A 14,114-nucleotide genomic window follows, 5' to 3' on the forward strand; every position below is an offset into this window, starting at 1 on the left:
TTTTTTTTTCTACAATTAAGTGATTAATCTGGTTGTAATATTTATTTTTTATTATGTAATTGTTTTATTTAAATTTGATAGGAAATTGAATATTTAAAGATGTACATTATACTGTACAAAAGTAATACAAGAGTAATATATTTCTGACTAGTTCATATCACGATTCGAATTAAGTGGCAGTGGCTACTTTTGATTTATTCGTCCAAAATTGACGAATTCCGTGGCATTCCGCACTATAGAGTAGATTACGTTTTTATGAATGGACTCCACGATCCCGTCTGTTTTTTCTCAGAAACCATATGGCCCTAGAAATGTAATCACACTTCAGAACATTTCGGTTTGCCCTGTGTGTTGTTTGAACGAGTTGCAGGGGTGACATCACATCACGTCACAGAGTCTTTCTCTCTCTGTAGCGTATACGCCCAGATGCGTTCTCAGGTACCGAAATTTGGCACAGACTGATTTAACGTGAATCAATACTCGGTAGTACCGACGCAATTCGGTCGGTACCCTTAAAAGTACAGAGTTCGGTACCCAACCCTATCAGTTGGTAATGCCGTAGATTTTCCACAATTGAGCGTAATACTAATGTTTTAATATTGGATCATTTAATTATATTGAAGCTGAAGCTCTTCAAGAATGTTTGGTGACACATTTGGCTCCCATGTTTAGTGGCTAGAGTGAACAACATCAGGATTAGCACTTGCGTTCTTCCTGGTGAGCAGGAGGGAGTCGAATCTTGTGTCTGTCTTAACCCCCACGCATATTCAAGCTCGTTATCACTTATTCTCCAATAACAGTTTACTGTTTCCTGTCCGTGGCTTCCGAAAATTAATTCTGTCAGATGCCGTGGCAGAGCGATGCAAAGACGTTAGTCGTTATTTGGCCTGCGTTGGAGATGTGGAGTTCTGAGAGGAATAAATGGCTCATGAGACGTAAGCCAATTATCCACACTGTGGGAATTCCACTGCTGAATGCAAACTATCTTTTATGTAACACACTCCTATACGCACACACTCTCATGTACGCTTGAACCCTCTCTAACTTAATATTAGCATTGTTTTAGAGGAGAAAACTGTCCCAAACGATTTCATCAGGCTCTCTAGATTTGGGGTGGCTGGAAAAGTGAGTGAGTGAGAAAATGTTCATTGTAAATCTCAAAAGGTTTGTTTACTTTTTTTTGCTGTCCTGTTATCAAAAATTAGGACACATTTAAGTGGTTTAAAATCCTGATATTTTTGTTAGTTTTATATATAAAAACTATAATTATATAATAAATAAAAAATACATAAAACAAAACCACACTAGAATGAGAAACGGTGTTGTAAGCAACAGGGGTTATTCGCAATAACAGGAAAATATAGTTTATTATTAAGTATAAACTAGCTGTTTTGGGAGCCAATGTACAATTACATAAAAAAAAATCAAATTAATAGAACTCATTTTTGTTTGTTTTTATTTGCTGGATCCAATAAAAAAGGTCATGATGCATGTGACAGTCCAAAATCCCTTTAAGGCAAAGAGGCATGTATTTCACACAACAAAAAAGCATGGGATTTGTGCCTTTAATGGTTAAATGCTTTAAGGGAGATGCAAAGGTCTACCATTTGTGGAGTTCAGTCTTGTGTGCCATGATAAGGGGAGACAGGAAGTCACTGAGAAAGCAGGATACAAATTCTTGTTCCTTGGTTCAAGTGTCTGATATCTGAGTGTTTTACAAGCAATTTTATCAATACAAGAGAAACTGAAGGACCACTGTACTTACGCTTTGCTATGTAAACAATGTAAAGACTCTGCAAATCTATAATATTGTTTTGTGTATTATTCTTGTTGAATATTAGGGGAGCAAAATGTCAGTACCTGTCTTTCTTTTTTATTTATTTATTTATTTACTTTATTTTATGTGCATGTGATGTTGGCTGTCAAAAATAACCTCCTCTCCTACTTCAATTTAGATGCCATTGAAATTCAAATAGAAGCTTATGCAAATCTCTGTAGTTAATATTCGGGCTGATTGCCTTTTACTTGGCCTTCAAACCCTCCCTTTGCTACTTATCTCAGACACAACTTGCATCCCTTAAAATACTTTTAACTACACTCAACTTGAAACTTGCATCTAGTTTTTAAGTGCCTACTGGAATACAGCTTTCTGAACTCCAAACAGATGGCTTCAGTGAACTAAAGTATGCATTATCAGAGTGATTTTGTGCTTGCGATTTATTTTTAACCCAACATACTAGCCTACTTCATAAACATGCCACAGTGGCCTTTAAAAGGTCCCTTTTGAAAAAAGTCTTTGATGAAATGTCATTTGGTCCAGTCAAAACATCTGTGAAGATCTAAAGAAAGTTATCAGATCTTTTGTTTCCAGATGCAGGAGCTGGTTTTGGTTAACACCTTTTTGTTGTCTTGCTTCACAAACTTTTTTTTATTATCATTATTAAAACATCATCTTGTTTGTTTTCACTTTTTCCTTTTTTTTTTGTGTGTGTTTCCGGACTCTGCTTAATATGGTTATGATTATCTTGGTAGTTTGTGTTTTAAAAAGTTGCATGTTGTCTTATTTTGTGCTCATTAAGTTTCTAAAGATATAACTATATGAGATGCACATGTGCTTTGTAAGTTCGGCGAGGTTTTTGAATAGCGCACCATTAATAGATGCAAAAATAAACTTCCGCTAGTTTTCCTGTGATGGTTTTGCATTCAGGTGAATGCTGCTGTAAGCGTTCAGTGCCCATGATGCTCTGATATCGCCTTTATTTGTGTGTGGCCCTGGGCACTAATGATAGCATGCAGGTTTAGGTAATAACCTTGTTTATCTCCTCTTTATGGCTCAGCGAGTAACAGTGGGCGCCGTCGGCGTGCGATTTTAACCCAAGCGTGATGCTTCTTTCCTTTGAGGTGTAAAGACCAGCCTTAGTTTTAACTTCAAGTGGCAGAAACAGAGAACAATGTTTGAAGTGAATACCAGTTTCATTTAGTTTCTTCTTTTTTTTAAATTTTAAATGACCCCAAATGATTATTAATCCCAGACAGGGTACAAAGCAAACCCCTTTACTCTTCTTTTTGGCTTTCATCATGAGCTTAATGTCCTCCATGTTGGACCTGCTATTTTGGATGTTTTGAACTGGGCAGCAGCGATTGTGTTGCATAAAGGTTGAGATGCCAGTATCCTACATATGATACTTGCTTATTAAAGAAATTGTTCACTCAAAAATGAAAAGCTGATGTTTTTCATATGAAAGTGAATGATGACAGCAGCTGGTCCCCATGTACTTTCAATGCATGTATTAGAGCAGCTTAGGCAAAAAGCTTAATTTCTCCTTTTCCACTTAAAAAAAAAAAAAGAAATTTGTATGGGTTTGGAACAAGTGTGGTTAAATGATAACATAATTACCTTTTTGGGTGATCTATTCTTTTAATATTCTAACAACTGTGTAGAATATTAGTCTGCCAAGTCAAGGCTCTTGCTCATTTTGACAATAAAAAAGTCAGATTTTATATTATAATTTTGTTATGATTAATATGGGAAATCAGATGAAAATATCAAAATATGTTTTTTTTTTTTTTTCCTTTTTCAGTTTATTTAAATAAGTTGTCAAAATCAGGTGAAGTATTTACTTAAATAGAAATCATCTGCATGATACTGCCAGCTTAATTACTTAATGATTAGAAAAACATATTTATATACAGTAAATCCCGTAATGTATTATGGAAGAAAATATGTTCTCAGTAAACAACAACAGACTAAATGCAACCAGAGTTAAAAAAAAAAAAAGTTTTTTATGGTGCTTGTGTACATGTGGCCATGACTGTATGTAGCAGCTCACATAAAAGCAATTTCCTTGATTCCAGTCGCATTTTCTGCACATTTCTCTTTGACTGACTTATTGTACAGTCCATATATAGCCTCTCTCTCTCTCTCTCTCTCTCTCTCTCTCATATATATATGTATGTATTTATATGTATGTGTATGTATGTGTATGTATATGTATATATATGTATGTAAAAGTAAATAGAAATGTATAATTCTTTTCTAAAAAAAAAACTTTTTCACACCACTGTATATATATATACACACATATATATACATATATATGTATATGTATATATGCGTGTATGTATGTGTGTGTGTGTATAAAGCATGAGGCAATTTTTTCCCCCCACAATCTGCCTTAACAATATATTAGCAGTAGATCTTTTCTCATACACAGGCTTGCACGATACTGAACAAATAATTTTTTGATGAGTCCGTTCTCTCGCAGTTTTGACCCATTTTCTACCTCTTATATAAGTCTTCTACATTACCTCTTTTTGAATCAAGTATAATGTTGTTTCAGACTATAAGGATAGAAGTCATTTAGGCCAGACTAACTGAAAGAGACTGTCTGTTTTTTTTTGTCCCCATTACTTTATCCTATTTCATTTTTTTTGTCTCAGATGATGAATCATAACACCTTGCAGAATGCATTAGTCCATCTTTGCATTCACCAGCGGAAGCATCATTATTTTTCACCATTATTGTTTGTTATTGCTTTCTCTTCTGCACATCAAATTTAAGGATCGGAAAGGGGGTTCACTGAAAATGAAAGGTGAGAATGAATTAAGCCATTGTGATAAGAAGACTGCGTGGAGGTGGTGGTAAAGAGATGACGTGCAGACACAAATATAGGGCTTATTTTTTGGGTCCATGTTCTTGGTAATGTAACACAAGTTGGCTTTATTTTACAGTTTTAATAATAGTTCTGAAAGAAGTTAAAGATGCTATAAAATTCAAATTGGCATTTTGTGGCTTTTAGGCTGATAGCTCATTAAATAAAAATATTTATTTATTTATTTGTGATCTTTTTTTATACAGAAAAGTGTGGACAGTTTTTAAATACATTATTTATTTTATTTTGTAATATAATATGATTTTTTTTATTGTTTGGCTATTACTTTACAGGGTTGTAAATTATTTAATTGTTTATTTTTAATTAATTTATTTGTTAATAAAATGACCTCTTCAATATCCCACGCCAGTTTTCTGTTTTAGTACGATGTATACATAAACACAGAAAACAGTGTTACACCTGAAAACAGCATGATGGACATTAAGACTAATCTAATTTAGATACAGCTTCACATTTCTGTTTGCATGCAGTTTTACAGGATTATATTGAATACACTTTTTTTATGTAATTTTCTGAGAAATCCATATTGCTCTCGCCTTTAGAGGAAAAGTAAAAGCCGCTCTCCTTCATAAAAGCGCTTATTTCGTGTGCTTCAGAGGAAAACTCCAAGTTAAGAGTGGCATGAAAATTGTGCTGCTTGATGAATTATGTAGCCTAGTTTTCTCTTCCTGCGCTTTTGATGAGAAGTACAGAGAAATGTTACTTTACCTGGCACAGCGGGGCCACCCGGAACGCCTCTGACACGTTTAAAAAAAATTAGTGATTAAAATGAAGCAAAAGGGACGTTCCACATAACCATCGGAGAGATCTGTCGTGCCTCCATTCTCAACAGGTCCCATGACGCCCCCATCATCATTCGTGATGCCGTGCCCCAGTGTTACATCTGCTAATTGTCCTCAACACAAATGAAACGGTGATATGTTGATTTGCACAAAAAGCAGAACAGATCTCTTGATGTAACTTTCTGTTGAGAAGAACAGATGCTGCAGGGGATGTATTTATGAGAATGTGAAATAGCATGCACTGAAAAGTTATAAAAACATGCGTTGACCTTGTGTAGATGGAAGCGGCGTGAAACCAGAACAACAAAAAGTATATTTTGTGTGACAAAATGACAAGTTTTTGTGTAAAATGACAAGTTTGAAGGTCATTTTAGAATTGAGCAGTAGCTTGGCTTGTTATTGATATTGTTTTTTAAAAAGGGGTTCCTGGGTGTCTAGTTGCATTTCCTAGCGCTATATGACCTGATTTACCTTGTGGTAAAAGGCCATTATAGAGTACATTAGTGTCATCATTAGATGTTTGTCTGCTTGCCAGATTCAGATTCATTTTTAATACTACAGTACTTCCTCTACGTTTAGTGTCCATTTCCCCCCCCCCCAAGATTGACATTTTGACTGATTTATTAGAAATAGGCCTAGTCATATTCTTTCACTGTTAATGCAATATCTTGTGGCATTTTCATCATATTTTTGTCAAAAGAACAATTAAAATGAATTATCATTACGATGCATAGATTTCATGACAGAAACCCTTTGTTAACGAACATGTTCACCAGTCATTTTTGTTGATGAGAACAATGACTCGTTTCCCTCAAGATTTATCAAAACTGGCTCGAGCTTGCCTTGGGAGTTACGATTGAAGATCTCTTGATCATCATATACCAGGACATTCAGAAGATTGAGAATTCCTCCTTGAGCAGTTGTTAGTGTCAGAGATGCGGGACTGTATTGCTGTGCCTGGTGAACGGACCTCACTGATGTGGAGAAGAGGGGCTTTGATCAAGTGTGGTTCGGCACTGAGTGCTTTCGGCCCTTTCCTCCCTTGACTGCTATATAACTGTACGCATACACAGAGAGAGAGAGATGAGATGAGAGATCTGTTCTGGTCCCATACTCTCTGATTCAGCTTGTCCTGCTCTGGTGCTCCGCAGTTGCAGACGGATTCCTCCGGGAACGCTCGGCGCAATAAAGAACAAAAGAGCCAAGCAGAGTTATCACACTATGCTGTGTCTGGGCCAGGCAAAACCACATGTATTTTTAATGTGCTGCAAATAAGAAATACAGCCTAGATTTCTCTCTCTCTCTCTCTCTCTCTCTCTGTCTCAGTGGCTAATAAAGAGTCTTATCATTACCCACAAGACTTGGTTCAATTTAACGCCGAGCTTTGCTGACATGAGATGGGTTCTCCCTGATATTTTCAGCCTTCAGCGATTTCGCAGGGCACTTTGTGAGTGTGTGTGTGTGTGTGTGTGTGGTGGTCTATAGCCCATTGCTTACTGTACTAATGACTTCACCCTAAAGTTTTGGGCTGACTGGCAGACCTAGTTAAGCTGTCTTGTGAAGTGGAAAGTCCAGTGTGTGTGTAAACTGAAGGGTGATTCACCTATCATCCTTATTTTGAGTTTATTTTCACATGGCTGAGCATTTAAAGTACTGAATTCACTACTGCTGTAACTAGTTCCAACTCTTTGAACGATGCTTGGAATATTAAAACTTGAATGTACTCTGGCATCCTGTTTTTAGCCTTCTTTTTCATAAAAAAGCAAGTAATTTTAGCTTGATACTGGCATGTTCAGTATGTCAGCCTGCTAAGTATAGCGATTTCGTTTCTTCCGTCAACCTGCTTCTATTTGTACTCGCTTTAATTTTGCATGAAGGCTAAAATCTCGGAGGAAAATTATATTGCTGTTTTGAACATGGCATCATAAATGTGAAAAAGCTGAAGATTTGGTGTGCTTCTAAAAGCAAACGCCAGGAAAAAGGGGGAATAAAACCAGGCAAGAAGGCAAGTTGTTTTCCAGTGAAGCATTTTAGCTTGGTTCATTTGAGGTCTTGGCAGATAATTATTTCGTTTAGCCTCAGGTTAATGCAGACTGTGCTTGCTTTTCTCTTGCATCTTCATTCTGTATGCCAGACGGAGTTAGTCAGTTAATCACACATTCTGATATTGTTGTGCAACTTAGAAAAATATGGATGGAATTGTTCTGGAAGCTCGCAAAGGTTGAAATGCAATTTCTTCTAGGAGTGTTTTAGCAGGTTGTTGCTGTGTTTTAGCATGTTAATAATATAAATTCATACATTTTCTCATTATATCAGGTTGTACTAGTATGTGAGTTCTTGAAAGATAATATTGTCTCAAATGGAATCCTAAAGGTGCGGTCATTAGCGAAATTTCGGAGAACAAAGCAGCTTTCTGTTGCGTAAAATGAATGACTAAATATAATTGACTAAATATATTAACTAGCCTAAATATAATGTATACTTAAAATACAGATGCATACTTAAGTGTCAGCCCACTGTATATAGACATATTCTAGTTTTTGTTGCATGCCTTCATTTTTTGGAGTCTCCTAAAAGTTTTGTGTGTGTGTGTTGTCTGTGATGTATTAATACAGAGTGTTTCTTTTTTTCTCTGGTGTTTTTTTTTTCTTTTATGGGGTACATGCGCTATTTCCCTATGGGCCCGACAGGAAAGTGTGAGCAGCTTTTATCTGCTTTGTATCAACCCCAAGTGCAAAAGGAAAAACACAGGAAAGATGCGATTGTGTGTGTGGAAGTGTAGGAATGTGTGAGGATATCGTCACTGTGGAGGCTGGCGTCTATGTTATTTTCTGACACTAACTAATGACCAGCACAATCTCTGTGTTTCTGTATTGTTAGATTTACGACTTTAGCGGGACGCCCACCGCTTTGAGTCCTACCGGCCCTCGTCAGTTCTCTAAGAGAGAGCAGGAAGCTTTGACTTGGATTTATGACCCGAACAAGACAGAAAAAACTCTTGCGCCATGTACAGACAGAGCTTTGTTTTTGTCTGTTGAGCGTTGTGGTTTTATCAAGGGTGGACTCCCAGCAGAGCAAAGGTCTAGGAAGACACAGGAAGTAGCACGTTGTCTTCCTGTTTGCTTTCCTGCATTAAGATGACAATGTAGGTGGAGTTTTTTCGTGTGCCATTTTTACATTTTTTTTTTTTTCAATTTAGCAACTATTGTGAGGCTAGAAATACATAAGAAAAATATATTTTTTGCACTTTTTTCCATTCAGCAACTATTGTGATGCTAGAAGCATAATTTCTCTAAACATTTACTGTATCTGATCAAAAATACAGTAAAAATAGTATTATTGTGAAAAATTAATTTTTTAAATAACTGTTTCTAGTTTAAGTATTAATTTCTTTAAAAAATTCACACTGAATAGTTGTGTAGCTGTATAAAGTTTTATTTACATTTTTATTAATATTTCTGTTTGGATCAATCACTTCTTTTAGACAATTTTCCTCTTGTACCTTATTGCTTAGATATAGAACAAGACGGACAGGGAGCTAATGTGTTTTTTGATTAATAACTCTATCAAACTGCAATATGGCATGATTATGCCTCTGGTGTAGATTTCTGTTTAGATTTGAACTGGCCTGTGCGGACTCAAGTTCCTGTCACTTTGGATCATCCTGCAAGTAGCCAGTTCCACAGCACCGCAGCGCTGAGATATTCTTCTGAAAGTGCACACGTTTTCTCTTTTGCAGCAGCTGTTCTCCATTTGTTCTCCTGCTCGCTGTCTTATGATAAGAGATTGCTAAGGAAAAGTCCCCATCCATTTTGAGGATTTTAATGTCTCCCTTGATATCAGTTGCTGAGGGGTTAGTCTTGTTGTCGATCTCAGTGGAGGTAGCAGGGTTTTTTTCATGCTTACCTAGACGCTTATTCTCTAAGAAAAAAAGAGCTGGAGCGAGGGAAAAAGAGATCAAAAGAATCCCACAGAGAGGCTTGCTTCACAAAGGGAAAGTAACATTTAAGAAAGTAAAAATAAAAGGGCCCTCGTGGGTCATTATTCTCAACTTTCTCGGCGTCCCCGCTGGGATAAGAGATGCCGTGCTGTCGTTGTTGGGAAAGCTCAGACAGAAGAACACAGTTCCACCATTAGGACCTTTCTTTGCTTTTAAAATGCTGATGTATCTCTTAGCATTTGTTCTGAACAGTGCAGATTTAATATATTTTACTATTATATGATATATGTAATATTATAATAGTAATATTATGTATTGTATATACTGTGTGTGTATAATATATGTGTGTGTGTGTATATATACTGTATGTATTTATATATACAGTGGGTACGGAAAGTATTCAGACCCTCTTAAATTTTTCACTCTTTGTTATATTGCAGCCATTTGCTAAAATCATTTAAGTTAATTTTTTTTCCTCATTAATGTACACACAGCACCCCATATTGACAGACAGACACAGAATTGTTGACATCTTTGCAGATTTATTAAAAAAGAAAAACGGAAATATCACATGGTCCTAAGTATTCACCCCCTTTGCTGTGACACTCATATATTTAAATCAGGTGCTGCCCATTTCTTCTGATCATCCTTGAGATGGTTCTACACCTTCATCTGAGTCCAGCTGTGTTTGATTATACTGATTGCACTTGATTAGGAAAGCCACACACCTGTCTATATAAGACCTTACAGCTCACAGTGCATGTATGTATATATGTGTGCCAATGCATACTATAATTTATAATTTAAATATAATTGTCATAAATTGGAATGTATTGTTTGTGTACATACCTGTAATATCAATTCTAATTCATTTTACTGCATTTCATAAAACCAGTATTATAGATGTACCAGGGCTTTCTACTTTTTTATTTTTTCATTTATTTATTCTTATAAATCATAATCGATATTTTATTTTATTTTTTATTTTTATTTTTAATTTAATTTAACATTTTTATAAATTTTTTATTTTTATTTTATTTTGGGCTTTTTTAAATTGGTATTCACTTCATTGTTTTTTTCTAAAGTAGTATAATCTATAGCAGATATAATCCAATTACTAAATGTTTCAGTGACTCCTCTTTTTATTTCTCTAATGAAACTTATTGAATTATTGGCTTCACCACTTGAAGAATAGCGAAAAAGGTGTAACAGTGTATTGTGGTGCCAAACTCTCCTGTGTGGCTGATTGTCCCTCTTAAGTAGAGAGGAGTGGAATATACTTTTACTCTGTCTGTTTTTAGCACTCTTATCCGGGTGACGGGAGGGATTTCTGAGACAGGCCGCTGTCCCCGGGCCGCCCACTGCACTATCAGAGATCAGAAACATGGCATCAAAGAAACGGCCGGGCCCCAGCCACGTCTGCTTAAACTCACCACAGCAGCTCTACGTGTAGCTCTGACAGAAAACACGCAGCCTGAGCATTTAGTGCTCAATGGCGTTCATTTAGGAGTGTAATGATAGTTCTGCAGTACAGCTGCCAGCTCACTGGTACCTCAAATCTCTATTCAGTGCAAACGTCTGGCTTTGGAGTGTTCTTGACCTTCAGGTTCCACATCTTTGTTGGCTCTCATCTGAATGATAGTATGCTCTGCATTGAACTAAAGTGCTTCTTTTGAACGTATTCCCTAATTCAGACACTCATGTTGTTTTTCTCTCTTTTGTTTCCTCTACAGCAAACTCTTCTCTGCTCGGCGGTGGAGGAGGTAAGTGTCTTAACTTACTACATTTTCATTGTAACATCGTTTTGAGATGTTAGGTGGTTTCTCCATGAATTAGACGGTGGAAAACACATCGCCGTCCACTGGCACATGAAATCTGAGGTGTCCAACCATGTCTGTGGTTGCCCATGTGGTCGGTTAATGGAGCAACAGTACCCAGGCCCTCATTTGGAAACATTTCTGCACACATTTTGTCATGATTGAAGTAATTACACACAAAACACAAGACATGACAGAAGGAGTAAAGAAGTGTCAGGGTTTGGGGTCAGGAATCAACCCAATTACAACTGGAATTTTGATCCACCTCACTTTTATAGAGGAATCCGTTTAGTCCTCAGATAATGAATGTAGGTCAGTCGTGCGCCCCTTTTCGCACGATCCATTGTTTATCCATCTGTGCCACGGTGTCAGGGAGGGTCCTTCTCCCCTGCCACATCTCGGGAGCAGACCGCACTTGATTGGGTCCCTCGTGAGGAAGCGATTACCACTCGTGATACACTATCCGTCTCACATCACACTCTCCTTAGTACGGCTCTTATGTTATCTGATGTGTGCTAAAAGCCCCCAAACCCCCGTCTTTCTTCATCGTAGCTCTAGAATAGACCCTTATCAGCCACTGTGACCGATTTCCCTGATTGGAGAAGTGGCGAACAAAAAAAAAACCGGGCTGATTAAGGCCAGAGGTCACACGTCTGTGACAAAACTACTTACCACAGCACTTGTCAGTGAATCGCTGTGACCCCCACAACTGGGAGTCAAATGTTTCTTTATTGGCACCTCGTTGTATGTCATCATGGTCCTTTTATTGATTTGTCACGATGCGAAACGTCTCGAGGGCAATTTGGTTTCTTCATTATTTTGCCATAATTGGCTTTTGATATTGGGGTGTGTGTGCACATGTGTGTAAGGGAGACTATTAGAGGATGTTCATCAGCAGCGGCAGGTGAACGAAGGCTGATGTTTCACTCTGGGAATATTTTTGTACCTGAAAAAGATCTGTGAAAGGAAATATGCCTGTTAGCATTGCATCTGGAGGTGTTTTTTTCCCAAACATGTCAGCCTGCAAACAAAACTCACATCCCTGATTTAAAAAAAAAAAGAGCTTATTGTCGTGTTCAGCACTGAAGGGAGTTTAATCAAAGCCCATATCAAGAGCATTGTCTCCCCTAATTGCCATCCCCAGATGCCAGTGCTAGAAAACCAATTAACCCGTAACTATAAGACATTTGGTGTAGTGTCAAAGAAGATAACAAAAATGCTAATCCAAGGTTGGCAACATAAGAAAGCACATGTTAAACTCTGAAAACAGCATGAAGCAGGCACACTAGTTTGGGACGGACTGACGGGGAGATTTTAGGCTTTGTTCACACTGTACTCAAATCCAATTTGGTTTTCACACCCAATCTCTAGGCCAGTTCCTATGTTAATAATGTGAGTGTCAACACAATGCTTTTTAAAGTTGTTTTTTTTTACAGCAAATGTCACATACACTACCGTTCAAAAGTTTGGATCGATAAGATTTAAAAAAAAAAATGTGTCTGTTAGCTTTGATCAATTTAACACATCTTTGTTGAATGAAAGTTATAAGGATTAAAAAACTAAAATCTAAAATTGGTAGTTGTAATTGCTACAGGTGAATTTAAGCCTCACAGTGTTTCTTCACAGTATGAAAATGAATATTCATTTTGATATTTGCTAAAGATACATTTAGTACAGCATTATTACATTGTTAGTGTTTTAAAAGATTAAATGAGTGATAAATAATGACAAAAGTATTATTAAAGTAAAGATAGATTAAAATGCGCCCTGCTAAACATATAAACATATCTAATATGAAGTGAAATGATAAATAAAATATCCATTTGCTGATATATCATGCATCTCTATCTAAAAGAGTATTTGAACACTGCTCTAGTATACATTGTGCAAATAACAAAAAAAAAAAATAGAAATCTGATTTTTAATCAGTTATTTATTTATTTATTTTTTTGCTGTTCAAACTACAAAAATGAAACTAATTTGGGTAGGATGCACCAAAAATTCTGAATTTCTCTGCCTGTTTTGAACAAAGCCAAGTGTAATCCTTTGGCAATAATTGCAAAACCAAAGCAAAAGCTGTCTGACATGAGCAAAGCTCATTCTATGGTTTGAATGATGATCCAGGTAGCAAGAGTTTTTTGGCTTTTATCTTTTGGAGACTTCAATCTAAGGCGACTTTTCTCCCATTTTTTAATCTGTCTCTCCTGTTTTCACTCGAGACAAAGCTCTTCATTTCTTTCTCACTCTCTCCAGTCTAAAAAAAAAAATCTTGTATGTCCTGCGTGGCTTTATCTCTTGACCCTACGATATCAGCAGATACACAAACCTGTTTTCTTTTCTCCCCCTTTCCTACTGCCTATCGTTTATCGAGGTGAGGACCTCCATCTGTGATGAGTTCATCTCATTCGCTACTCTTCAGAAAGAAAGACTTAGGCTTCCTCTTATCTCTGGAAGGTTTTCCCTGCTCTTGTTTTGCTTTCTAATGACCTAAGATCTGGCAGAAACGCTCACTCTCTAATGTAAATAGAAGGGAAAGTTTCTACTGTGCGGAGCTTTGAACTCTGGGTGGGGCAAAAGGTCACGGTTATTTAAATGTCTAGTAAACTGTTTTGATGTTTTAGGCTTTAGCGTACCAGCATTTAGAGATGCACGATTATGACAAAAATCATAATTGTCAATTATTCCCTTGAAATTGTAATTGCGATTATTAATTACGATTATCACAATTTACATTTTGATGATATTTATACCATTGTTTGATGCAACTGCATGCCGTATTTTTATATGAAAATAAACAAGCTGAAAACACTCTAACGGGAAAACTTTTTTAGTGCTTTTCTATAGTATTAAGCCTCAAATGTCAACTACACATCGGATTGGTTTCTTCTTTAAATTATAAAAA

At 36.6% G+C, this 14,114-nt stretch overlaps 1 protein-coding gene across 1 annotated transcript in view; it reads left to right on the forward strand.

Annotated features, from left to right (window-relative positions):
• The window catches only part of LOC107705355 (O-acetyl-ADP-ribose deacetylase MACROD2-like), a 229,824-nt gene that overhangs the window by 165,516 nt on the left and 50,194 nt on the right, over window positions 1-14,114 (forward strand). Inside the window, exon 4 of the mRNA XM_016508615.1 lies at window positions 11,129-11,158. Within this exon, the coding sequence (XP_016364101.1) occupies window positions 11,129-11,158 (30 nt within the window). The remainder of the gene's footprint in view (window positions 1-11,128; window positions 11,159-14,114) is intronic.

The sequence above is a fragment of the Sinocyclocheilus rhinocerous genome, unplaced genomic scaffold (assembly GCF_001515625.1).
Source record: "Sinocyclocheilus rhinocerous isolate Xijiao unplaced genomic scaffold, SAMN03320098_v1.1 scaffold564, whole genome shotgun sequence".
NCBI classification, from domain to species: domain Eukaryota; kingdom Metazoa; phylum Chordata; class Actinopteri; order Cypriniformes; family Cyprinidae; genus Sinocyclocheilus; species Sinocyclocheilus rhinocerous.